Source organism: Haliotis cracherodii, unplaced genomic scaffold, assembly GCF_022045235.1.
Source record: "Haliotis cracherodii isolate W230 unplaced genomic scaffold, xgHalCrac1.p SCAF_4, whole genome shotgun sequence".
Lineage (NCBI taxonomy): Eukaryota > Metazoa > Mollusca > Gastropoda > Lepetellida > Haliotidae > Haliotis > Haliotis cracherodii.
Window position 1 is genome coordinate 22,467,844 of NW_027266297.1, and position 27,862 is coordinate 22,495,705.

The 27,862-nt window shown below is 38.7% G+C and overlaps 1 protein-coding gene across 5 annotated transcripts in view; it reads right to left on the bottom strand.

Moving 5' to 3' along the window:
- The window catches only part of LOC139480506 (hippocampus abundant transcript 1 protein-like), a 52,451-nt gene extending 24,818 nt beyond the window's left edge, over positions 1-27,633 (bottom strand). For 2 of the 5 annotated variants that reach the window (XM_071263600.1, XM_071263598.1), the window contains exons 1-2: positions 27,484-27,563; positions 2,345-2,436 (exon numbers count right to left, since the gene is read on the bottom strand). Coding sequence is in view for 4 of the 5 variants with exons in the window: in XM_071263598.1 (XP_071119699.1) it covers positions 2,345-2,386 (42 nt within the window). In the remaining variant the exon portion in view is untranslated. Of the gene's footprint in view, positions 1-2,344; positions 2,437-14,575; positions 14,597-21,962; positions 22,046-27,483 lie in introns of those variants that run through there. The other 3 variants (XM_071263596.1, XM_071263599.1, XM_071263597.1) reach the window with 3 other exon arrangements.
- Positions 27,634-27,862: the final 229 nt, after the last annotated feature.

The window sequence follows — 27,862 nt, forward strand, 5'->3', positions numbered from 1 at the left end:
GAAAAAGTCATTATTATTTCTAATAAAGATTTAACAAACCAGTCATCCACTTTCATAATGTGGGAAGCTGTTTCTCGTGGTTTTTTTTAATCTCATAATGATCGTTATATGTTGCCATCAACAACAAGCGCCATTTTGTGAATCGGTGCATATAGAATTACGAACCCGTGAGAAAATATATCAGCTAGAGCGAAGACTCGCAGTTTGAATTCAGCATCGTAAGCATGGCGTTTTCGTTTCCAACTCATGTCAGTCAGTAAAATATACCAACTTTTATAACCCCCTTTACACCACTATTGTATGTTAATCCAATTGAATTAAATAAACTATCATACTATGAACACATTGAATGACCATCACTTACTCACAGGCTTCTCCAGTTTATTAAACTAATCTCTCGAAAACAAAGGAATTAAGTCCCTACTCCCAACACGATCGCTAAGCACCCTCAACTTGAAAATGTTTTTGTAAACAACATGACAATACCAATCGGCCCATTATTATCAATGCTCATTTCCTTGTGTACCGTGTTGCTTTTTAAACAACAGGAAGCAATCACAGTGGTCACCGTTTGTGACGTCACAGGAAACAGCTGATCACATGTTTTTGCAAATGGCGAACGGAATAACTCGCCGATACAGTTGTTTATTTGCCTCTTTCAATAAAGGTAGACACTTGTTCACTATCAATTTATGAACTTTGCAAAACGTACGTAATAGCTATTGGCGATTTCATCTGGGGATTATATATTTTAGCTGTGAATTACATATATTGTTACATGTAAAGATTGTGAAGTTTACGAAGAACGATAAACTTTGAACATTCAATTGAAAACTTATTATCGGAAGTAGTCACATGCATAACATTTTTTTAATAATGACAACATTGGTGTATAATAATAACTTTATTGATAATTTATAACAATAATGGCTCTAGTCGTGGCAACTTCCAAACTTTCGGGAAGTTGTGATCTATCAGACCGTCATTCAGGCGATGTTTCTGACAGATCACGATCTGAAAAATACTATCATGAAAGTGTATCCCGTGGATAAGCCGACCCCTTTCTACAGAATCTTTTTTCTGGTCCTCAAAATTCGGCTTATACGCGGTCATATACGGTATATAACATGCAGGATTGAACACAACAGTGTGACATTCACATTTCTTGAAATGGCTGATTATTTTAGTCAAATACACTGACAATTAAATACAAGGAGATATCTGCAAGCTATATTACCATAAAAGCCATCAGCACTATAACAACCTCTGACTTCTGACAGTCTCTACACCTAATACATTACAGCAATCCACCACTACAAACTCCTTACAGTGATTTCATCAAGCTTTAGTCACACCATACTCCAATACATTCAAACATCAATCCATCAGAATGTTCTACAAGCAGAGATAGACACAACCACTAGTCCAGAGAGACCAGATGTTTTCTCCTAAAATCTAGTTATTTTACATGATAACTAGTCCGAAATGAGCTGCTGACAAGTTGTGTTTGATCAATTGTGTCCACCCCTGTAACACTTTCAGTTAAACACTGTGAGTGAGTGAGTTGGGTTTAACGCCGCTTTTATCAGTATTCCAGTCATATCGCGGCGTGTCAGCTTAATGTGGGAGGAAAGCCCGAAGTGATGCAGGTCTCAGAGACGTTTACCACTTCAGTGAAACTCACGAGCACAGATATGTTTCTGACAAACCTAGAATTCAATCATAGGTTTTTGGCATGCCCAAGGGACACAACTCTGCACAGCGAACTGCGGGCCCTCAGACGACAGGGCCACCTGTGCCCCCTTGAATTATACAGTAAAGACAACTTCTTTATTCTCTCATAAGAGAAACCTTTCAGCATAAATCCTTATACCGTCATCAATCAAGAGTATAAGGACAACGGTATAAGGATCTATACCGAAACGTTAATCATAATAGAAAAAAGAAGTTGTCATCCATAAATTATCTTATCCTTACTGTGACTTACCAACTTTGAAAAATGCCAATCAAACATTTCACTGTTAATTATAGCCTCTTCCCCTCAAAAGTCAAAATCGTTCCAAGATGTCACAAGGAAAGGTATAAGAACCAATGTAAAAAGCAGTCCTGAAACCATCCAACATGACCCACATGCCAGCTAGGAGGACTACAGCATGGAGGAAGCAATGCTATTTCTATTGAGCATCCTGCAAGGCTACAAAGGCAATAATTGGATGATGGGTTAGTATAACATGTTGGGATGCATAACGGTGTTACTGTAATGCAATCAAGCAGGATTAGGCGTGCTCGCGAACGGTCTATACGTGAGACTCTTTAAAGGTTAGTTAAAAGGTCAATGATGTACCGTCATGAGGTGTTTCCAGAACATTTTTCTGTTACAACGCATCTGCAGATTTTATCAAAGCCCATCTATGTCATGCTCTTCAGGTAAATAAGCTGAAAAATAATACAAAACAAAAATAACTGAAAGCAACCAATCGCAGCTAAAGCACCACCACCACCACGATCTTGATTACGGTCTGATCAATGAACACTGATGAAGGGTTAAAGCTATGTCATGGTCAGTTTGCCCCGAACATAATGGGATGAATTTAAGTGATTTTCAGATGAGTGAGTGAATGTCTACTGCTTCAGTCAAAATTATAGTCATATAACCTGTAAATAATTCAGTCTTCACAAGACAAACCGATGATGGACAGCATGAGCAACAATCTATGATGTTGGGTCACAATGGATCACAATCAGCCAGATAAAAAAAGTAACCTCCCAATCCATGTTGTTGTCTCTGAAAGTATAGGGTGCTTGAGACCCAATCTGACCCAATGTTTTTCTTGATATTATCTGCTCCAACAGGCCCAAGACACTGCCCAGTGTCATACAATAAACACCATCATGATCATGTCATGCAATGTCTTGGGATGTGATGATTGAGTCACAGTTTTCTAATTATATTCTTGAATGTAGATTAAACTCACAGGGCAACAGAAAAACTCATGGTTGCAGGGTGTCAGGTCCAAAGTTGTCCTGAAGGTTTTTCAAATAGAAGAATGTCATATCAAAAGTTGATAAATCATGAAAATGTCTTATTGACATTTGTCTCTCACAAAATCATCAAGGAACATGCCCGTTGCTGGTATCGGAATATCAATTCAAATACTTGAACAGGATACACGTCTATCCCTGAAATAATGTATGAAAAGTGTGAAATTCTTGGGAACGGGACGATACACCAATTGAGTGATCCGATACGTATCACGGTACTTGCAGGTGCTCTTATTTGTGGTGAATGGGCCATCTTTTTCATAGACAGATGGCCAAATACCTTGCACACTGACGATTTACAGATGGCAGTGTCAAGTATTCAGCAATGGATGAAAATATGTATGTTTTCACTACAAATTTTACTAATGTAGTGTCTGGTGTAACACTTAAGCAAACACATTTAAGGTAAGAATCGATATTAATTACAGATTGTTTGACTGTGATCATTACTTGTATCGATAAGTGAAAAAATAGGGATTCACGGATGCATCAAGTCATCTAATTCTGAACTACGGAATCATGTCTCCTCAGACTCTCCTGATCACTGAATCAATAGCATTTATTTCTCCATAACCATCCTTACATTTCCAAAATACAACAATTCTTACAAATAAAAGGAATATGGTGACTTACATTATGAAATCAACAGAACATTATAGTAATAATTTATATCTGCTTATAAAAGTTTTATTTGTGTAGCTAAACTATTACCATGGTTAATATCACACGTAACATGTTTCCATTCCTGGATTTATTTCATTCCTTGTGAATAATCATGTCTAACTTTCTAACCATGCTAACTGCTGCCTGCAATATGTGAGAATCTGTCAATCCTCATATTAATAAAATACTAATAAAATGTAATACAATTTCTAAAAATTAAAACACATCTGTGACATCATTCTTTTGTTTGAACACTCCATTTTTTTCAGGAATGGAGAGTTGCTTGTCAGCTGTACATTATCTTGAAGCAGCATTTAAATTTTTCAAATATTTTCAACTACAGAATATTTTGTCAAAGTGTAAAAGTAGGGATGAGTTTTAAGTAGGGGAATATCCTCGTAACTCTCCATTCCTTAAATATAATGGGCCTCTGCTCCATTATTTTTAAGGAATGGAGAGTTACTCAGATATTCCCATCTACATAAACCCACATTTTTACTTGAATTTTCAAATGATCTTTTAGTTCTGTATCACCAAAAATGACACTAATAATGACTTTGACCAATCAAGGAATGAAAAGAGAAACATGCTTCAACATGTTCAAGAATACTGAACATACCACATTTCATGTCTGAAAATCTCCAACCAGTTTAATCCCCTACTATCTAATAACTTCATTGTAAAACATGAGTTGCCAGCCAATCAGTGTGAGTCAACTGCAAACTATATACCATAATAAACTGGTGGTACAGATAAGTGATGAACATGCAACAGCTTTCAGGGCTGATGGAGTCACACTACAACAACACACGATCTGGTGGGTAAACCCGACTTGTGGCATCAACAGCTACAGCAAAAGCAACATCTGCCGCTGAGCATCCGACCATGCAGCCTGTGGAGACAGTTGTGCTCCTGCATGAGAGTCCCTGCACGAGAGTCCCTGCACGAGACTCCCTGCCACGAGAGTCCCTGCACAAGAGTCCCTGCACAAGAGTCCCTGCATATTCACAGTTCTACACCGGAGACATTCTGTGGGCAGCCATGCTGGGCATCACTCCTTGTTGAGTGCTGTTTTACGCCGCATCAGCAATATTCCACTAATATCACCTGGGGGTGCCAGAAATGGGCTACGCATATTCAGGAAAACAATCCCAGCCCTTCAGTATGATTTACCTCTTCCAGTCCATCAAATATCATTTTGACCCCATGTTCATAAAGCACTGGCCTGTCCATCAACATGTTTATGTTAACGATCAGTACTGCCCAGTTTCAGACTGGCAGACTTGTAACTGAATCCTTCATGTCAGGCAAAACATTCTAGTTGTTTTTGTTTTGTTTGTTTGTTGTTTAACGCTGCACTCAGCAATATATTTCAGCTATATCACAGCAGTCAATCCAGACAATCCAGTGATTAGAATCATGAGCATCGATCCTTGCAAATGGGATACGATGACATGCATCAGCCAAGTCAGTGAGTCTGACCACCCGTTACTGTTAGCCTTGTCTTACAACAAGCACGGGTTGCTGAAAATCAATTCTAACCTGGATCTTCAGGTCTATGGTTGTGAGTTAGAGAGTTGGGTTTAAGTGACACTGCTTTGAACAGTATTTCATGATCAGCTTGATGGGGGAGCCTGATGTGATGAAGCATTAGATAAAGTATGGTCAGTGAATGAGGTTAAAATCATGTACAACGCAATGAAACTCAACATTACGATACATTCTACACTTCATACTGTACATGAGATGATCCACAAACTGAGATGGTATTTGGCAAGTAGGCTTGTTAACAAAAACTGTTGCAAGCCCTAATCATATTTTACTGGCCCATAAACTATGAAATGTAAACAAAATGAAAACTGAGTCGGACATTATGTTTGTTTGTTGTTTAACACTGCACTCAGCAATATTCCAGCTATACGACGGCGGTCTGTAAATAATCGAGTCTGGACCAGACAATCCATTGATTAGAATCATGAGCATCGATCCTTGCCTATTCTGAATATTCACAGGTCCTGACATTAAATTATGCCATAACTGACTTGATAATTTTTAGAAATAGATATATATTGACTACTGTTTTCAACTAGACAGTCAGGCCAGCTTTATCGTGTTTATGGAAATGTCACTAGCCCAATTTAAACATCACTGTCATTAGGCTAGTGGGCTGGCAGCTATTTCAAACACTGATCATACTTACAGTAGTTAATTAATTATCAATTTGATCAACTCGATCAAACAGTGGTTTCGTCTTAACATGCTGAAGATCGTAACATCAAGCAAACATCAGACATGAGACACTGATTTTTAAAAATAATCATGTGTTGCATGTCATTGACTGATCAAAACTAAACTACATTCATGACAATATTACTCAGATTAATGTAACGACCTACAAACGAATGCCGGAGCTTCATGGTGGACAACACTTCATTACAACAGCACGGAAAGGAGACCTGGACCCTATAAACCAAGCAATCTTAGTGCTAAGACAATAAGAACTTCCATATCTTAACCCTGACTTAAGACAGTCGCAGTGCTCAGATTGTCTTGTGGCACAGGGCTCAGGACTGGACATACAGGTGGTTGATAGCACAATCTACCGCATGGGGATCAGTGACACAAGTCAGGTCACAGCTGTGTTTCCCTTCATGCTGTGACAGTGACTGCCAGCGTTCACAGCACCACTCCCTCCGACGCCATCATCTCCTGATGCACATCATCCACTGGGGAACCCGCAGGGTAGAGCAAGAATGTAAGAGACGAACAATTCAACATAACTTTACATTATTAATTCTGATCAAATTTGTACGGCAGTTGACATTTTCAGCTGTAGATATAGAAAGACACTAATTTGTTAGGCTCAGAATGCTAGTCTCCTTGAAGGTCCTGGCAGTAGAGCTGGTTACCATGACTGACGACTTGGGGAGTATCTACCTTACTCCCATGAATGAGGAATCAGTGCTTGGATACATGGCATGTATTGCATAATAAACACAGCATACCTCGCATTTCAGAGAGCAGAGGACGAGGATCTGTTTATACACTGCAATATTCCAGCAATTTCCCCCCAGGAAAGCGCAGGAATGAGCTTCAGTCTGCTTCACTGTATCCATGTTGGGCATCAAACATGGGTGTGTGGCGAGATGAGAGGGCACTTTAACTACTAGGCCGTGACCTCAGCCAATAGTCCTAAACCTGAGTCTAGTAAAATTCAGTTCAGTCTAGTGAGATCAGGCAGGGATAATTCTAGGATGGGGCCTTGTGCTTTTTAGCTCCTAAATTTGAAAAAAAAGGCCTACATTTTCAAATACAATGGGGCATTTTAGCATTGTGCTGTATGGGAAATTTTCACATAAAAGGCCCATGTCAGAAAATTTCTACAATGAACCCTGATCAGGTAATAATAGACCATATGACAACACTAAAATGTACAAACAATGATGCTGAGAGCCAAAACAGATTTGGAACATACTGTAACTGTACAGCTGTCTATTGGCAATGGCCTAGGTGACGGTCAAGGGCTCTCAAAAACACTTTCACACACAGGGCCACGTATAGCCATACTGTACTGACACACTAGTGTAATCAGTACAATCAGTATAGTATGGCTATACGTGGCCCTGTGCTTTCACATATCCATGTTTCATCAACGTACATGAAAAAAAAGGATTAGCCGGTAGCCCTGGCATGACAACCAATTTCCTGCTGAATCGGCTGCTGGTCCTTTGGCCAACAGAATTGTAGCGGGCCTGGTAATAGCATTATTTGATGTCAGTGGCCAGCGGGCCTATTTGATGTACTGAACACATTGACCTAATTGTGGCAGCATGAATATGTGATCACTAATAGCATCATTGGGCCATATACATGATACACATAAAATTCTACAACAATGGCCCCTAGGGCTGATTTTCCAGGAGGTGGTTGACCCAATACCTTATTATATATTAACATGATCTCAGTAGAATGTGTTAAGTCACATCCTATGCATTACAGGACCAATTTTTGAACTCAGTCTTGACAAGTAGGGCGAACCGGGATTTGAACCCACAATCATAGGTTTCTGGCGTGCCCAAGGGACACAACTCTGCACAGCGAATCGCGGCGCTTTAGACGACTGGGACACCCCTGCCCCTCTGCACCCCTTTAAAAAATCCTTTTAAAAAGTTCTTATTTTTAAATGTCTGCCCTTCAGTTATCACTAAAAGTGAGTTGTTTTCCCTACATCCACATACACAGTGTGTTTACCACACACAGATGATATCTCAAGGGGGCCGAGAGGTCACTTATACCCTGGTTTTAGGGTCACAGGTCATGCTCATTCCTGCTTATCGTGTTTATCTGAACGACGACAAAGATCCGGATCTTTGCAAGGATTAGAATGAAGTTCAGTTTTCCCATCAAACCTTTCAACTCTGACCCAGACAAGAGAGATCTCTACAGCATATCTACTAATCACTAATTTTCCCACCATTTATCACTACTATCAGAGACCTTACACTCCATCAGAAAAAAAACAGACAAATCAATGCTAGTTCATGGAAAACGCTTTTCTCTTATCAAAGACATGTAATAACAGTTCTACTGTTCCCTCATAAATATGGAAACATTTCTGTGATAATGACTACATGAATAGAACTAAATACTTTTATTCTCTGCACCAAATAATTCCATTTAACAGTTTCAACATTAAATTCAATTCCTTCACTTCACACATAACAACCCCATAACAACTCCATAATCTCTTCAAACAGGGGATGCTGGAGGCGCCTTGTGTTAAAGCAATCACTCGTCACACTGAAGAGTGAGTGAGTGAGTGAGTATGGTTTTATGCCGCATTTAGCAATTTTCAAATCACAGCAAACCTGGGTTCGTTGGCCCACATAGGTACAATGTGTGAAGCCCATTTCTGGTGTCCCCCAGTATGATATTGCTGGAATATTGCTAAAAGCAGAGTAAAACCAACTCACTCACTCACCAAACATTCTCCATATAGCAGGGATAGCAGAATGGACTCAATAGCTCCAAGTATCGGTGGTAGCTAGGCTAGTGATGCAATAATTCCAGTAGGTCACTTTAGCTCTGAACAAATCTATTATTAGCAGTCCATAACATCTTTCTCCATTTCAGATAGTGACTTTGATGCTCAAACACATGTGACTGTATTTACCTGCCTTCCTTCCATAGTAATGTCAACAGCTGGCACCAAATGTAGAGAGACAAGGTGACAGAGTGAATTGGTGAATGTTGGTCTACATCAAACTCAGCAATTGTCCAGCTATGTCACAATGACCTGTAAGTCTGGACCAGGCAAACCAGTGGTTGATTACATGAGCAACTATTCCCGTCATGAGTGAGTGAGTATAATTTTACGCCGCTTTTAGCAATATTCCAGCAATATCACGGCGGGGGACACCAGAAATGGGCTTCACACATTGTACCCATGTCAGTCTTCGGCGTGACGAGCGAACGCTTTAACCACTAGGCTACCCGACCGCCCCTATTCCCGTCATGAGACAATCAAGCAGGTCACACAAAATGAACTCCCCTTATGTCTTGACAGAAGGCAAAAACCTAACACTGACTGTATAACCATCATACCTGTGACATTCTGTCATTTGTATAAATAATAATAACAACAGTCTATTTATATTGTGCATATTTCCACACCACTGAGGGGCATACTCATAGAACATAAAAAGTTAAGCAAGCTAATGTAATTATATTAAATAAGACATAAAACTTTTTTCCTCTTCAGCTTAAATAACATTCTTAACCATGCTAAAAATCCATGTCATGCTAATGCAATATTGATAATATATGACGAGAGAAATTATCAAAAACTTTCAATAATAAACCATGTCATGCTAATGCAATATTAATAATATATAACGAGAGAAATTATCAAAAACTTTCAAAAATAAAACCATGTCATTAAATACAAAATCATTAAAATTCTCCTTATTTTAATTCTAATTTTAATCAATAATTTGTAGCAACCAAACTTCATATTGCAAAGTATTTTCTAATTCCGAACATTGATTCTCCCAATCCCAAACCGAGATCTGTCAGTGCCAGGCCTGAAGCCTCCCCTGTCAGCTTGTCGGAGATGGCAGTCACAGGTGACAGAACATGGCGTCTTCATCCACAGGAAGTTAGACTGTCCCCACAGCAATCGAACTGATTCTAATCAATAGACACCGGAACATGGTAACAAGCTAGACCAGCAGAATCCACATTGAACCAGGCTTACATTCCTTGGACTCTTGGACTTAATCACATCGTGTTTGTTCGATGTTTGGTCGACATATGCTTTTGGAAACAGTGAAATGCCAGGATTCCTCAGCTGCTTGTCAGAGTGAAATGGTTTGAGTGAAAATTATGTTTCTGTTGAAACTTGGGTCTCTTCATGACAAATCTTGTTATGACATGGCTATATCAGTATTCTTGTTGAGAAAAAACTACAGTGAGTGAGGGAGTTTGGGTTCAATGCTGCCTTGAACACTCCTTCATATAAACCCAAAAGCATGGGTATGGTTCAGGCAAACCAATAAACCTGGGTTGGTTGGTTGGTTTGTTGTTTAACGCCACACTCAGTAATATTCCAGCTATACGACAGCGGTTTATAAATAATCAAGTCTGGACCAGACAATCCAGTGATTGACATCATGTGCATGGATCTACGCAATTGGGATTGATGACATGCATCAACCAAGACACCAAGCCTGACCACCCGATCCCGTAAGTCGCTTCTTACGACAAGCATAGTCGCCTTTTATGGAAAGCATGGGTTGCTGAAGACCTATTCTAACCCGGATCTGCAGGGGTCAATAAAACCTGGGAAAATGTGGGATAGGCACCCATGACTAACAGATCCAGAGATGCACAACTGTAGGCCAAGGACGTATGTAGTCCTCTGGGCCACTCAACCAACATTTACCAAGTAACATCTTTTCAGCAGCAACGTTAGTTACAATAGTCTTAATTCAGAGATCTGAATGGGTTTTCTTTTCCATCAACACTGAGAGTTAGTTGGGGGTCTGGGGGGTCTGGGGGACCAAGGGGAATTTATGAATTGAGCATATATTGTATAGGCATGTATCACAAAAGTGACCCGTGTCGTTATGAAATCTGCGGAATTTCGCGGATCTGTGAAAAAATTCTCATCCCTGTCAACTCCAAACTTGTGAGAATTATCTTACTTTTATGATGTTAAGCATTGTTAAGAATGATAGGTGTTAGGCAATATATTATTTCATACTAACAATTTCAGAATTATCAAAATGATTAACGTGAGTAAGCAAACACTTGTTTTCAGGAAGTTCTCCATGGGTCTGTCATGTTTATTGGTACCCCGACCGACTTCCTTCAGTCCACCCACTTATCAATGTTAACACATGTAATAAATCACACAACCTTCACATCTCATGATCCTTACCAAATATAACATTTGTTACATTTCACCACTTTCTAAATGGCATTGTGTTACTGTATTCATAGCTTTCGGCCATGGGAGCTGTGCCAATTTACACTTGTCAGAGGGGTACTCAAAGTATGTGATCTAGACTTCCAGTTGTCGGACTTTCATTTCTGTGGAAGCCTCGGTGGCTGAGTGGGTTAGATCACTGATTTAGTGTGCTGGCAATTAGGTGCCTCACTCTGGCAAGTGTGGGTTCGAATCCCGGACGGGACTCACCCCAAAAAAGTATGAGTATCTGTACTTTACTAAGAAAGTGTTATCCAAAATATAACATTTGTTAGATCTTCACCTAGTTACATTTTCTATCTATTTCCACCAGTGCCCCCACAAACAAATTAGAAATATGCATGAAATCATTCAAGATTAAACATGTTCAATATCAAGTGAAATAATCTTTGCATCTTGTCTCTTGCCCAAACCAACATGATTATAATAAAATAAACTTGAGTCTGACAAAATATATTCCCATGTTAAAACCATATACCTACATCAGGTACATGTTAATGCTAATAAACATGCGATAGGTTATCAAATTTCAGCTACCTGCACTATCACTATTAACACATGCCATATATTTACATATGTCTGGAAGCTTGAATATTCCATTGTGCATATGTAAAACAATTTTGCTTTATAAATCATGAATTTTTGCAGTTGCAGGAATATCTGTATATTTATGAGACTGTCTACATGATAAGTAATGATATTAATCCAGGAAAATGAACTGATCTGAATTGAACAGGTATAGTACCAGGTGCCTAGTTAACATGGAAAAGGGAAGCAACTCTGCACAGAATTGCAGCACCTTAGACCACTGGGCCACTCTTATTTGCAGGACAAGATCAAGGAAGGAATGTCCTTTCACCTCCACTTGATAGAGATATTTATATCTTCCATGATACACAAAAATGATTCTCCTAAAATGTCAAGTGTACATTAAAACAGAATAACTCCCTAGTACATGTAGGAGTCAGATCTATGGTATGATCCATGACAGATTCCACAAATAGGGCAGATATTGGCGTAAACTCGAGATCCGTGGCAGATTCCACAAATAAGGCAGATATTGGCATATACTCGAGATCCATGGCAGATTCCACAAATAAGGCAGATATTGGTGTATACTCAAGATACGGGCAGATTCCACAAATAGGGCAGATATTGGCGTATACTCGAGATCTATGGCAGATTATCATATAATATTAACAATTTGCCATTTCTGTAGCGTGAAACGTTGTATAGATTCATACATAGCGGCAGACTTTCGATGATCAATGTTGTGATATATCTGGATTATTTTTATCATTTCCCCTGTGGAACAGCATCGTCGGTGCAGGGATTGCATATCGGTACTTTTCTTAACGTTTCCCGAAGTTTCATCGTAAAAATAATTTTCTAAGACCTTCCACACCATCCTCTGCTGGGGTTGATGAAATCCAGAATATTTTCATGTTTGCCCATTTTGGGATTCAGAGCCACTACATGAGGAACTTTTTTGAAAAATCATTTGAAAATTATTTGGCTTTAGGGCACATTAGGGTCTTTCGGTACTGGCTTCTTCTTCTGCCGGCATGAATCCCCTATAAGAAAACCTTCATTTTCTACATGTTCTATGGTGTCTGGCTCCATCGTTTTTGACTGATCACTGTGTCTATCAGTAATAGATGTTGAACTTACATGATGTCATCACAGGCAAAGAATCATGACGTCATCTAAAGCATGACATCATATTACAATTGAATAGATTGTCCATTCATAGATAAGAGATCATTGTAACCATGACGTCATATAACAATGAGAATCTGCCACAGATCTGAGAATATGCCACAGATTAGAGTCAGGCCATAGATCTGAGTCTTCCACACACACACATATATATATATATATATACTTACTAAGGATGATACAAAACATGAAATACATGCCTGTTAGTAGATGCTGGGTAGGTGATATGGGAGCTAGTGTTTTAGGCATGTCATAACACTCATATATCATGTATATGATAGTGAGTGAGGTACCACATTGTATATGTAATGATGTATACCGTGGGGAATAGAACCCTGGTCTTCAACGTGATGAAAAAATGCTTCACCCGCAATGTGACCCCACCACCCTTAATTTGACCAGTGGTTATAATGACAATAAAACTGGACAATGCCGGATGACAATGAAAAGAGAAAAATGGCTATGATCCCAAAATTCAAAGCAGAACTAAGAATTGCAACATGTTGCAAATAAACCAACTTCTGTCCAACATTATTTCCCACAAATCAGAATGGCCCACAAGAAACAGTAATCGTTTAAAGTCCCTCAGTGCACAAGCTTCATGTCACTCTGATATCAATGCTTGGTTGCTTGCTTGGTTTGTTGTTTAACGCCGCATTCAGCAATATTCCAGCTATATGACGGCGGTCTGTAAATAATCGAGTCTGGACCAGACAATCTAGTGATTAATATCATGAACATTGACCCACGCAATTGGGATCGATGACATGTATCAACCAAATCAGTGAGCCTGACCACCCGATCCAGTTAGTCGCCTTTTACGACAATCATAGTTGCCTTTTACAGCAAGCATGGGTTGCTGAAGACCTATTCTACCCCGGAATCTTCAGGGGTCTGTGATATCAATGACTATGGTAGAAACCAACTCCCAGAAGCATGTACGGTGGGTGGGTGGGTGGGTGGGAAAGCATTCCAAGCTGTGGGCAAACCAACTACTCATTCCCTACTGGGAAAGTGTGCATCCTGTTACATCAGGGTGTCCCGATACAGCCAATCAGCATCCACCTACGAGCTTGCAAATACCATACAGCATCAAATGGGCTATATTTCATCAGGTCTGTGATAGGCACTTAACTAAAAGTTATCTAGAGACACAAGATACATAGACATAGTTTTGAATACTTTATCACACAAAGTTTACTTTGCTTCACTTTAACAGGTAAATGATGAAGGGTCAAAATGTAGTCTAGATATGTCCAGAGGCAATATTTCATGGAACCAACTTTTATAGAAAATATCTCAAAACGGCTAACAATTCCAGTCTGCTGTTGCAGCTTTAGAAATACTCGTCTGAAGCTTGTGTCAAGTAAAATTTCTTCTGGTCAAGTTAGCTCTGGTAATAAAAGTCTAAATTTACCAAACAGCAACTAGAAAATTTATAGACAAGGTCTGAATCATAAATAAAGGCTGATGACTTTCCTGTTAATCCTAGTGTAGCCCATGTGTAAAACTTCCAAAAATATTCCAAAAGACTTGTTCAAACTGGTAGAACAAAATGGATTTGGCCGAAATTGTGATGTACTATACTGCAAGCCACGTATCGTGATACATCCATGGCACCTGTGTATCGGTACACCCTCCCTCCATGCACCTCTCACTTACACTCATCTCTTCACTCGAATCCTAAAACAGAAACACACATCATGGTCAAAACAAACAAGATAAGTTATCAGTAACCATGGCAACAAGTATTAGTAACGGTATGAATAATGAACAAACAAACACACAGCAAAAGGAGGTTTTTTATCAATGATTATCGCCTGATGAAATGACTCAATGGGTTTAGGATATTCATCGCTGTTTAGCCTATGTTCATCATGTGCTGACATCACCTAACCACATGATGTTAGATGGGATGTAACTGATAGTCTGGCTTGGAGCGACAGAGAAGTCTCTGCTATACTTTTTTTCCATGATTTACTTGTCATGATGTTTTCATCTGTTCAACGTTTGCTTGTTGCTTATCGCTGCACTCAGCAATATTCCAGCTTTTTGACTGTGGTTTGTAAATAATCAAATCCCGGCCTGACAATCCAGTGATCGACAATCTAAGTATCAATCTACACAAATGGGATACAATGACATGCATCAACCAAGTCTGACCACCCTATCCCATACTAAAGCATGGGTTGCTGAAGACCAATTGACCCGTGAAGACCCGGGGTAGAATAGGTCTTCAGCAACCCATGCTTGCTGTAAAAGGCGACTATGCTTGTCGTAAGAGGCGACAAACGGGATCAGATGGTCAGGCTCGCATGTCATCGATCCCAATTGCATCCCAATTGATCGTTGCTCATGATGTCAATCACTGGATTGTCTGGTGCAGACTCGATTATTTACAGCATGCTGTCATATAGCTGGAATAATGCTGAGTGCAGTGTTAAACAACAAACAAACAAGACCAATTCTAACCCATATCTTCACGGATGCATCAATGTAATGACTGAGCAGCCATTAGGTTCTGCACTATTCATTCTTCTGATGCATGTCACATGTTTAAACATGCTAAAGTGGGTGAGTGAATGTCTGGCACATGCCTTGGTCAGCAAACAGCAACATGACAGTGCCAGGCAGAACTGATGGTTGACAGCATGAGCATCAACACACACACTCAAAGACTTTGGATATATCCACTTGTTGGTTAACTCTTACAACAAGCAGAGGAGATACTTGAGATCAATTCAAGTGCAAATATTGAAACAAACTCATTTTCGAAACAGGAACAAAGCCAATGATATATACATATCTAGACTTGCTCAGAGGCCAACATTCGGCACCAAGTTTGCAGCAAATGTCAGTAAAAATTCCCAAATTGGAATTAAACGTTTCCCAAATCCAGTGTTGTAGTTATGTCTTTGTAGTGGTGACATGTATTCCATGCACTGATAACAGGACCAATTCATGAAGAGACTTTAATGCTTAGTTTAACATTACTGCATTGAAGTGAAGTGAAGTTTCTCTACATGGTTGACATTTCATACATTTTTCTTCACTTTCTTCTTCTTAAATAAGAATGAATAATATAAAGTATATCCAACTCGAACCTCAGAATTAGGTACCCTTCGTGAAAGAATGCTGCCCCTCGCTAATGTGTTTACACCATTGCACCATGTTCACTCCTAGTAGCTCTGACACTGGTTATTCTCTGTATGTATTGTAGTATAATATGTATTACACAATCCCTTTCCTTCCTCATTACCATGTTTACACAAGTATTATGAGATGTGTTTATTTCTTCATGATTCCTGCTGAAGGCATTTTCCTTTTCTTGTCCTGGATCTCCTATATCATGTATACAACTAAGAACGCTCTGCCACAATGATATCATTGATTTACTGTGTACACACACTTTGTTTAGCTTTAGAACACTGCAAGCAGCCCTGAGTGATTACTAAGAATTAAAATATACACAGCCACATGAAAACACTTTCTAGTTTAAATATTAAGTGCATTACAAACCTCCACCTATTTGTGGAAAGCTCGTGACATTTTGTCTGACCTTATTTCACCAAGAACAGAGAGAAGTCTCAGCAAGAACACAATAATTATGAAGTAATTATTGATTAAACCTTTCATTCTTTTGAGAATCATTGAACATCTTGAATCATTATCAATATCATGTTCATAACTATTATACCTTTGAAAAGCAGTTCAATGATATTATTCAAACCAACAAGTGAGTGAGTGAGTGAGTATGGTTTTATGCCACTTTTAGCAATATTCCGGCAATATCACTGCGGGGGACACCAGAAATGGGCTTCACACATTGTACCCATGTCGGGAATCTAACCCGGGTCTTCGGCGTGACGAGCGAATGCTTTAACCACTAGGCTACCCAACAAATGTACCTTGATTAACTGATCAGTGTACATGGTGTAATCTGGAGGACTGGGATAACGGATTGTTTTTCAAAAGATTCTCCCAACACTGCCTAAATAATGGTAACATATTATATATCGGTATATTGCAGGCAAAGGATACCACAACCAGGGATAAATCTAGGGTGGGACCTTGTGCTTTTGTGCCCCTAAATTTGAAAAAAAGGCCTACATTTTCAAATACAATGGGGCATTTTAACATTGTGCTGTATTGGCAAGTGTGGGTGTACCTCGGGAATATTTGAAATTTTCAGATAAAGGGCCATATAAATGTCAGAACATTCCTGGAGTGACACAATATGGTGAACCTTGCATACCCAAGGATGTTTAAAACTTTAGCATGTTCAGGGGAGTGCCGAACATTTTCCCTACATTATTAATGTATAAAGTTTACATTCCATCTGAAAATAATACGCGATGGAAATGAACTTCCCTTTACCTCTTTCCACTTACATAGGAAATTTTATGTTTTTCAGGACTACAAGATTGGAATACCATTCTCAGCTTTAGTCACAATGCCTAAGGTACCATTAACCACAGACCTATATAACCATCCAGGTCCATGCATTAACCAACTATCCGACTCTCATCCAACACTGGTCATTTGATCACAGATCTATACATATGACCTGTGAAGATTCGGGTAGAAAATAGGTCTTCAGCAACCCAAAGGCAACTATACTTATCGTAAGGGGCGACTCACGGGATCGGGTGGTCAGGCTCGCTGACTTGGTTGATGCATGTCATCGTATCCCCAATTGCTTGGGTCGATGCTCATATCAATCACTGGATTGTCTGGTCCAGACTTGATTATTTACAGACAGCCGTCGCATAACTGTAATATTGCTGAGTGCGGCGTTAAACAACAAACAAACAAACAAATCTTATCACATATCTGCATTAACTGGCACAGATCTACACTAATTTACACAGATCATTTGATAAAAAATCTACCACAATTTACACTGGTCGTTGAATCACAGATTCACATTAACTTGCACAGAGAATGTGATCACACATAATTTACTGATCTTTCAGCAATGATTTTACCACAGGTGAACACAAACTTACCATGGTAGATATTTAAATTTTGAAATTTAATGACATGTTTCATGTAAACATATATACCTACATTGTTATAAACAGGGGATCAAACACAGCCCCAAACCAAAATGAGGTAAAGGTTTGATATGTCTGTCCGGCATCAACACTGTTTCCCCATGTGGCCCTTCAGTTGTACTCTGGTTGAGTGAAACCTGACAACATGTCCAAATGAACACTCACCAACGAGGTCGGGCTGACCAAGTTACTTCTGATGTCAGACATCAACACATGTTGCATAACACTGGCCAATGTTTCAAGCTAACTCATCATAATAATGTCTAACGAGCTGGAGGCAAGGCAGGTTTGACATTGGGGACAGATTCAGCAGATCCATGCCTTAACTTCTCAGCTGTAGGCCTCAAGCTGTGAGAAAAGGCATATCACAATATAGGTGGGGATTTACATAGGATTTTGTGTATATCTAATTCAAACTGGAAGTTTGGGGTAATAATTTTCAAAATTAGGTAATCATGAGTAATTACCACTGTGAGAATACGATAATAATTAAACATATTGCGATAGTTCGTTGTGATAACACATTCACTGAACAACAGACCTGGAATAACAAGAGTGAGTGAGTGAATACAGTTGTATAGTGATACTGATTATAAAGTGCAATGTTTATCAGGTCCAATCAACAGTCTGTAACATCAGGCTTTCAGATATATTTTCTAGGAATTTGATCAATTGTCATCCAAAATGTCTTAAACATGTGAAAGATTGTTTCTCAAATTTGGTAATCATATAGAAAAGAATGCCCCATATGTTGATCAAATACAGAAAATGTCGTTATGCCATAGGCATGATAGGGGCTATTTTCACTATTGCGATTGTCTTCAGTCAAAATTTTTTGTACTCTCTGTAATCCAGAATGTGCCATAAACCGGACTTTTTGACCAGTCCCAACCAAGTCCAAATTGGACAAAGTCCACTGTATTGCTGACAGTCTCTGCCATTTTCTTCCCTGCTGCTACTCAAACAAAAGGGGAGTAACTCTGAAGTTGTTGTAATCATTGCTAACCAACACAGGCATAATCTATATTTTATTCATAACTAATTGCAGCTATTGAAACTATCAATTGTTATGCATACTATCGACAATACAATTGATTTTTTAAAATTCCTATCTATTAGCACCATTGTAGGGCAAACGATTGCATTTCATGGATAGTGCAATACATTATGTCACTCCAAGCCATTTGTCTGTAACAAAATCACTGAAGAGAAAAGCTGCTCACAGCATCTTGAAACATATTGAACCTAGATCAACAACATACCCTACCATGCCTACCATCACGACTGATGACATTATCTCTGTATCAGCCAGATGAAATGTCGCCTTTCTTGGTGGACGCCCATCAATACGCTATTCAGTCAGCAGCCATGATGGCTAAGATCTGAATCCTATTTGCTTGTTTCTACAAGCATGAGATACTAAGCCGCCGTATTCTGCTACAATACCTTTCACAAAGATGGCTTACATACATCAGATACCAGTATGAACATGATAAAAGGAAAATATAAAATTACAAAGCGGAGTGAACATTATATAGCCTCAAAAGGGTGAGAGACTTTCAGACTGATGTAAATACACTTGGGTCAATGACCCATTTGTTGATGTTCAAATAAAGTGAATGAGATCAGAAAGATGTGTCCAGGAATGATCACAGGTGGAAAGTTACTTGTTGTTTCAGGTGAGGTGAGGTGAGGTGAAATGGGGTTTAACGTCGCGTCCAAGATTATTGCACTTATATAGCGACGTGTTGTTTCAGGGGTCAACACATTTAAATCCTCCCAATCCCACCCCCCACAGGATGAACATGATGAAAGACGTTTATGTGAATTGTGATGTTTTGGTTTAAAGATTGACTATGATGATCGTGATATAAAAAGTTGGTTTGTTTGTTGTTTTACGCCGCACTCAGCAATATTCCAGCTGTATGACGGCGGTCTGTAAATAATCAAGTCAGGACCAGACAATCCAGTGATTGATGTCATGAGCATTGATCCACGCAATAGGGATACAATGACATCAACCCAGTCACCAAGCCTGATCATCTGATCCCGTTAGTCGCCTCTTACGACAAGCATAGTCGCCTTTTACTGCAAGCATGGGTTGCTGAAGACCTATTCTACCCTGGATCTTCATCATGGTCATGGGTCTGATATAAAAAGATGTGCAAGGATACATGATATAGCTCACTGCATCAATCACATGATCTCATGAGCTAAGCAAGCTGAGCTCCTGCCAGAACCTTTTGTATCTATTTTTGTAATTTTTTTTAATTTTAATTTATTTTCGGGGTGGCGTGGGGATGATATTACTGAAATAATTTGGTTTGTAGGTTGACATGGTGGAAATAAGAACTGCTTTCAACAGGATTCATTCTTGAGTTTTGAAACTGTGTCAGTCATGTTAGTAGGTGAACTGGTATCTGGCACCTGAGTGTTAAATTTCTGTATTGTTTCTGTTTTCGAGAAATCCAAAATGTACTCAAGACATTGTTTCATTTTAATACAACAGGCCAGGACTGTGATTGGCTTACAGGTTTATTTCCACCACATTCATGATGTACAATAGACACAGTACCTTACTATCTCAAGGTTCCATGAATGTGGGCACATGCCAATAGCCTGATACACAGTGCTATAGATTTAAATATTGATCAGTCCTTATACACTGTCACATTTATATACCTACAGTTCAATATATATCTACATAAGAAAGGTAACACCTGATCTGCTTCGAAGAAACACAAAGGTGGACGAGATCTACAAGCACAGATGGTAGCACACAGACAACTGATTAGTAAATACAGATATGGTGGACAAGGTGGCAGCATTTGTCTCTCAACACACAGACACATGATCACGGTCAAAACAAAAGTCTCAGAACAAACATACTGACTGACATATCATGAGAGTGAGTGAGTGAGTATGGCCTTACACCGCTTTTAGCAATATTCCATCAATATCACGGCAGGGGACACCAGAAATGGGCTTCACACATTGTACCTATGTCCATATTACCATGATTACACCTGCATCACTGAAGTTATCATAATGTCTTTAAACATGTTAAACAGTGGTCCGTAAAACTTAATCAATTAGGAATGTCTTACTTACAAATACAGGGATGAGAAAGGATATTTTCCTTTTCAGCGGAAACTTCTTTGTAATGGAGCTTGGTCCATAATTTGGGGGTGTTTAGGGGTAAGCCATGAGAATTTAACAAATGTTTCGTCACTAAAATTCACAGAAATTCACGGATCCGCGGAAGATTCTCACCACTGCAAATAGGCATCAGGGGATGTGAGCAAATATAACTAAACTCTTTCCTAAAATATTTCCTTAATATTTGTAAACATGTGACCACAAGTACCATGACTGATAAGAGTAAATACTTAATAAGACCAGAGGTTACAATTTGCAGCAATAGCAAAGATATTAAAGGGTATGAACAATGGTGTATTTTTGGATCCAGGGTAGAATAGATCTTCAGCAACACATGCTTGCCGTAAACATGGTAAAAGGCAACTATGCTTGTCATAAGTGGCGACTAACAGGATCAGGTGGTCAGGCTCCCTGACTTGGTTGATGCATGTCATGGATCCCAATTTCCTGGATCCATGCTCATGATGTCAATCACTGGATTGTCCGGACCAGACTCAATTATTTACAGACTGCCATCATATAGCTGGGATATTGCTGAGTTCAGCGTTAAACAACAAAGAAACAATCTTTTCCATGCAAAATTTCTACCTCATGATAATCACAGCAGATGTCTGACAGTATTACGCTCCATGTTCAGACAAGTGATTCAACAATTCAGTTCACCTCCTGTTCTGGCCCAGAATTTCCAAGGGCACAAGCAAATAAATATTTCCAACAAACCCTCAACAAATACAACACCTATCAACACCTTCAGATTGGCATATATATGTGGAAGCTACAGACTGCAGGTGTAATTGTGTAGTACATGGGTGTGATGTCGGCTGGCTACTCACGCTGTCAACACACACATGACACAGGAAGGAGGATGTGTGTATCCGGCAGCAGGCTGTGTACCAGTGCACTGTCCATGTTACAGATCAGTCACTCAACTGATAGGATGTAAACTGTCAGTGCAGCAGTCAGTACGAAACACTGGGTGGCGGCAGGTCACTCCCAGTCAGACCTGGCAGAGTGGGTGTTACCACTTCCACTTCCTATTTCACTGACACACGCAATAGACCATGTAGACCGGGATCTCATCTAACCATGCTAACAGGGAATATAGTCAAGATGTTAATCATGTTCATGGAAAAATAATTATTATCAGAACATATATTTCTTGAATATAAAAACCAATAACTGAATCATCTAATTGAATCAACACTGATTAGGCGCGACTATGATCACGGGTGAGTGAGTATGGTTTTATGCCGCCTTAAGCATGTTAAGCAATATTCCAGCAATATCCCAACAGGGAGACACCAGAAATGGGCTTCACACATTGTATCCATGTGGGGAATCGAACCTGGGTCTTCAGCATGACAAGCGAACGCTTTAAGCACAAGGCTACCCGACCACTCCCTATGATTATGATGGTCAATTCATAATTCAAAACCTCACATAATAACAATTATATTTTCATCATAAAATCACTTTTTCAACCATGTTTCCCAATTTTTACACAAACCACGACACAAATGATAAACAAATTATCAACAAACTTGATAATGGATTCTTTTACCATGTTCATAATAATCATCAAATGTTACAGTATAAGCTGATACTACGAGGGCTTCTTTACATTCTTAATGCTAATGATGTCATATGTTATCATTGTTATTCAGAAAACTTAGTTTCTTCACAAAATATTAAATATAGAAGGTTACAAGTACTGGTATCAATAACATTATCCTCATCATGATAGTCTACCATCAACGCTGTCATGCAGTGTATCATCACAAGTCACTATCTGTCCTTCTGATATGGAATAATCTACATTATATGCCATATCAGAATAATTAAGGGCAGATAATGACTCTGATTATGATAGTATATTTCCAAATAATTGCTGTTGTGATAACATATATGTGTCACTATATTTGAGATCCGTTGTCATTCAGAATTCTGGTACCCATATCATGGTGAAAAGGAAGAGAAAAATAGTGTGAACATTTCTGTATCCCCACAGGACATGTTTTCGAGCCCCTAAACAATATGTGACCATGCGCTTAATGTTGAAGTCAAGGTAGACGCTTCAAAGCCCACTGAAGAAAGCTGAGTGTTCGCCACTTGCCGCAGGAGTTATGTTACGAGATGATATAGCTACAGGAAGTAAGATATTCAATACGTAATGAAAACGTGCCTCAAAACTTACTTTATTACTATGTTATTCATAAATGCACATTTTAAATTTAATCAAACTTGATCTAATGATAATTTTGCATCAGGATAGTTGTATGCACCGATGATGTATCAGCTGCTGTTTGTAAACTTCCTGTCTGTAATGTCATGTGACTTATCATGTTGTGCCGTTAATTTTAACTTGACTGTAATGGATGGGTTCAAAATCATGTGACAATAATAATAATTGGCTCATCTCGCTTGGCCAGGCATTATCACTATGAAATTAGCAAGATATGGCCATTTGACCATCCAAGTGTTAACAGTAATAAATGTTCTCGAAGGTAAGACTTAATTTTAATGTATTTGGATTGTTGTTACACAAGTAATCAGAAACACTTCTCAGGGAATCGAAAGCCCTTATCATGAGGATATATATGAAAATATGTCACAATGTGCTAAACTGCAAAATATTCTTATTTTGTGAATAGGTTTCTACTTTCAATTACTTTTGGAGTTTTGAATCCAAACTGCAAGAATCATGTTGAGAACTGTGCACCATACACGGCTGTTCAATAATGGAAACCCCGTTATAATACCAACCAATCAGGTGTTCGAATCCATGTGACGTCACAAGAGTGTGGCAGAAGTTTACAGACAAGGAAATGGGGGTCACACCTTTTATCAAGGACTCTTTTCCTATCATTATATACACAGCTAAATTCTACTATTTCAGACATTACCTTCCGGTATCAACACTATTTTACATTTTGATTTTGATCCAGAACAATCCTTACTTCCGAGAACTGAGGCAATATAGACTTGCCAAGTCATTCTACACTTTAGTTGGTTAATTTATTCTCTGAGGTCTGGGAGACAGACTACCCCTATGCATCATGATGTCGGTACACATCCATGACATTGTTACACATGGCTGTCATAGCAGTATTTCAATACTTCTCATTATCATCACTTCCTTTCATTTAGATTCAAGTGGACACCCAGCAGAACGTGCCTCCCTCTTCAATCTACTGCTGAATCACATTCCTTCCCAAGGCAATACAACATTACACTCTCCATAGACACATGAGAGATAAAGCCAATAGTCTGATGGACCAGCCAATCGTAACACTAAATCACTCCGGTAGTGTCCAATACCCACAGCTCCAACATACAGAGCCAATAAACATTAAATATTCATTACATACAACTGCAAAAACAAATAAATATCCCCAGGATACACAGTGGTATTTGTAATGGATGCATAGACTCTGTGAAAACACTGGGACATTGACGCAGTCTAAAAGGAGTTATAATATATAAGCAGTTATCCTGGACTCTTTGAGTGCTTGTGTATCACAGTGTCGGACATCCCAGAGGGCTAAGTATTGATTGTCATCAGTCATCTCAGATCGTGCAGATTCCATACTGTCCTTAAACCACCAGAAGAAATCACAGACATCATTGGAGATCATGTACACAATTTCACATAAAATCAAGAGAAAAAATACATGTTAAAGTTAGCAGGTGAAGCACACTGATGCTCCTCCTCACTACATAGTCAGCTATATTACAGCTGTGGCTACTGCCATCACAGATTACCTACAGTAACATGAAGAATTGGGTGTTCATTATATACATCCCTTCATCATGGTCAACAAGCAATGAAGGTGAAGGTAAAATGGGGTTTGACGTCGCGTCCAAGATTATTGCACTTACATAGCGACGTGCATGCATGTGTGTGAGTGTGGCTGCTTGTACTGGTCCTGACTTATGCAGAGTTTATAGTGCTAGCCCACTGAGATACCATGCCGCAGTTTAACATGAATACCCAACTCAGACACAGTATACTGACTCTGAGTCAACCAGTCCTTGATTTAGCCCCTTAATACCGAGCACCAGACAGGGTACTATCGTTTAACGTCCTTTGCTATGACACAACCGGGAGTCAAACACCGGACCTTTCGCTCTACCACTAGACCACGGAGGCGATTCAACAAGCAATGACTAACACTTGTCAACACTCCCTGGAAAATTATATGTACAATTCTTGCAACTATGTCCATAATTTAAACACTTATCATACCTCCATGTCAGTATGAAGAGCTCTGACTGGTTCTTCAGAAAATACATCAATCCTGCCATGGATGGAAATCAATTCATATGGACACCAGGCTTGATGAAAGGATCAACATCTTCCCTGTATCAAAGTCTGTCAACACTTCAGTGACAATGTCCAGCTCAAGGTCATGTCTGACATTGTACAACCAACACAGCTGAGCATCAGGAGTACCAAATGATAAGGAATGTTGTAACAAGTTAACAACCTCCAGTCAATTTAGCTTGTTCAGCAATGTCTACAACAGTTCATACACTATAAGATAGTATAACGACAGCATCGTTATTAACACTGACCAAACTTAGGCACATACATCAAGTTATAATTATATGCATAATATAACTGACACTATTCTCAACTTTCTTTGAGGCTGATATGAATCTGTTTTGTATTATTACTTCTGTTACACGTTTAACAAGGTCACGGTTAGTTATTTCAAGATATATTCCATCTGACATGATACAACAGCATTCTCAGTTTCTACCAAAAACTGTTAACTCGCCCTAGGAAAGCAGCAGAAACTAACAGTTTTAGTCCACTAGTCCTTATAATGATAACATATAGCAAAACCCTTAAAAATGGCAAATTTCTTCTAGTCCTTATGATACCTTAACTATTGGGCAGTTTGGCAAGGACTACAGGACGAGTGCCAATTTCTACCGCTGTCTTTGTGATCAGTTTCAGTAGATTTTACTCTGAACTGGAACATATTTATTACCTGAGCTAACTCTCATGAAATTAATGTTAATGGTCTCCATGGTCTCAGGATTCAGACTTTAGACCAGTGTTACAAGCCGTACATTTTATGTTGCAGACTAGTTAATGGATATCAAATGTTTCATCTGCTGTCTAAGGAATTTGACAAAATTAATAGGTTAGAGAAATTCCACATGACACTCTTGTTTTCCGAGCTATTTCCTGCTGCAGGTAACTGCTACAACATGATGATAAGACATTCCCAGAGATTATAGAAAACAAAGCGTGAAGGTAACTACAAGTAATTCATTTATTTGGCATTATAAAATAACTGATTTAAATACTCAAAAATTACATAAGTTTGCAAACATGGCATACTGTTCACGAAATGATACATATGTTGGACAATGGTGAAGATGCAATAGTAAGTGTTGCAAAGATTTGTAGACTTATTTTGAGTTTTCAACATTTGTTCAACAAACCAGTACAAAACATAAACTACAGAACCATAACCATGATGACTAATCATTAATTTGAAAACAGCATTATAGACCTGCATTGAATAGTTAAGTTTGTCATATTTTTAACAGAAAATTTTTCTAGTCTTAGCAGCTGTCAGTTATACCATGCTTATGCAATGTGGGCAAGAAGGCAATTCCACTATCAATTATCAACAAGATTAATGACAGGAGAAATGAATTTATCATTGACCACTTCCCATATATCTTATGGTCAAGTTATTTGTATCAACATGCTCACAATTTGATTGACATGATTCAACCATTCTTTTCACTTTTAGCATGTTACGAATTGGTAAAATGGTTCATAGAAATAAATACAAAGGCAAACTTAATCATGTTTAATTTATATCAAGCATTATCTAGGCCTAAATAATGATAACGTGACTGATCATTCTCTTTCCTTTAAACATGAAAGTGAACATACTTCATGTACTCGTGATCAATGAATCATGGTATTGAGAAATCTGATAATGTATTTTATTCAAATTATATAAAATTAAGAAAGTTAGACATATCAGACATAAACTAGGGTATGCTAAATCGTTTTAGAGAAATCTAAGGACCATGAATCATATTATTCTTACATGTTCGAAAATAAACATCTAAAATACACAAGCTATTCATGAAATGATGGCACTTCGAACAGAACTTGACCGAATCTGTTACACTTACCTAAACGAATTATTTGTATATTTCAAAACTAATCGTCGATTACGGTACATCGACGGTAATACGCCGTATGGACGACAACATCGGTCTGTGAATCGCAAAATGACAACCCGGTTTCTGATTCGGAAACCTGGCTGGCGACACACCAATCATATGACAACAGATTCAAAACAAAAACGATAATCATACCGAAGAGCCTTCTTTGTAGCTTCTCTTCGACCACAGTATATTTCCAACAACTCTTTTTCTTTTCTTTCCCAACATTACGACGGCATTTTTCACTAAAATATTATCAAGTCATTATCTCTGCGATTCGTGCCATATAATTTGGCCTTGACCTTCGCCTATCGCCACTTCATCCCCGCACAGAATGAGGTTAATTTGCTAAAGTAAATAAAACTGCGATGCCATTACCAAACTTTGATATGGAAATAAATACATTCGTTATTTAAACACTTCACAGATTATATTTAAACAGCCCGAAAATTAACAAAAGAGACTATAATATTGTCGATTATACAGTCCGATATTGAGTGGTTTATCGAGGCTAGCAGGTGCGAGCCTTACG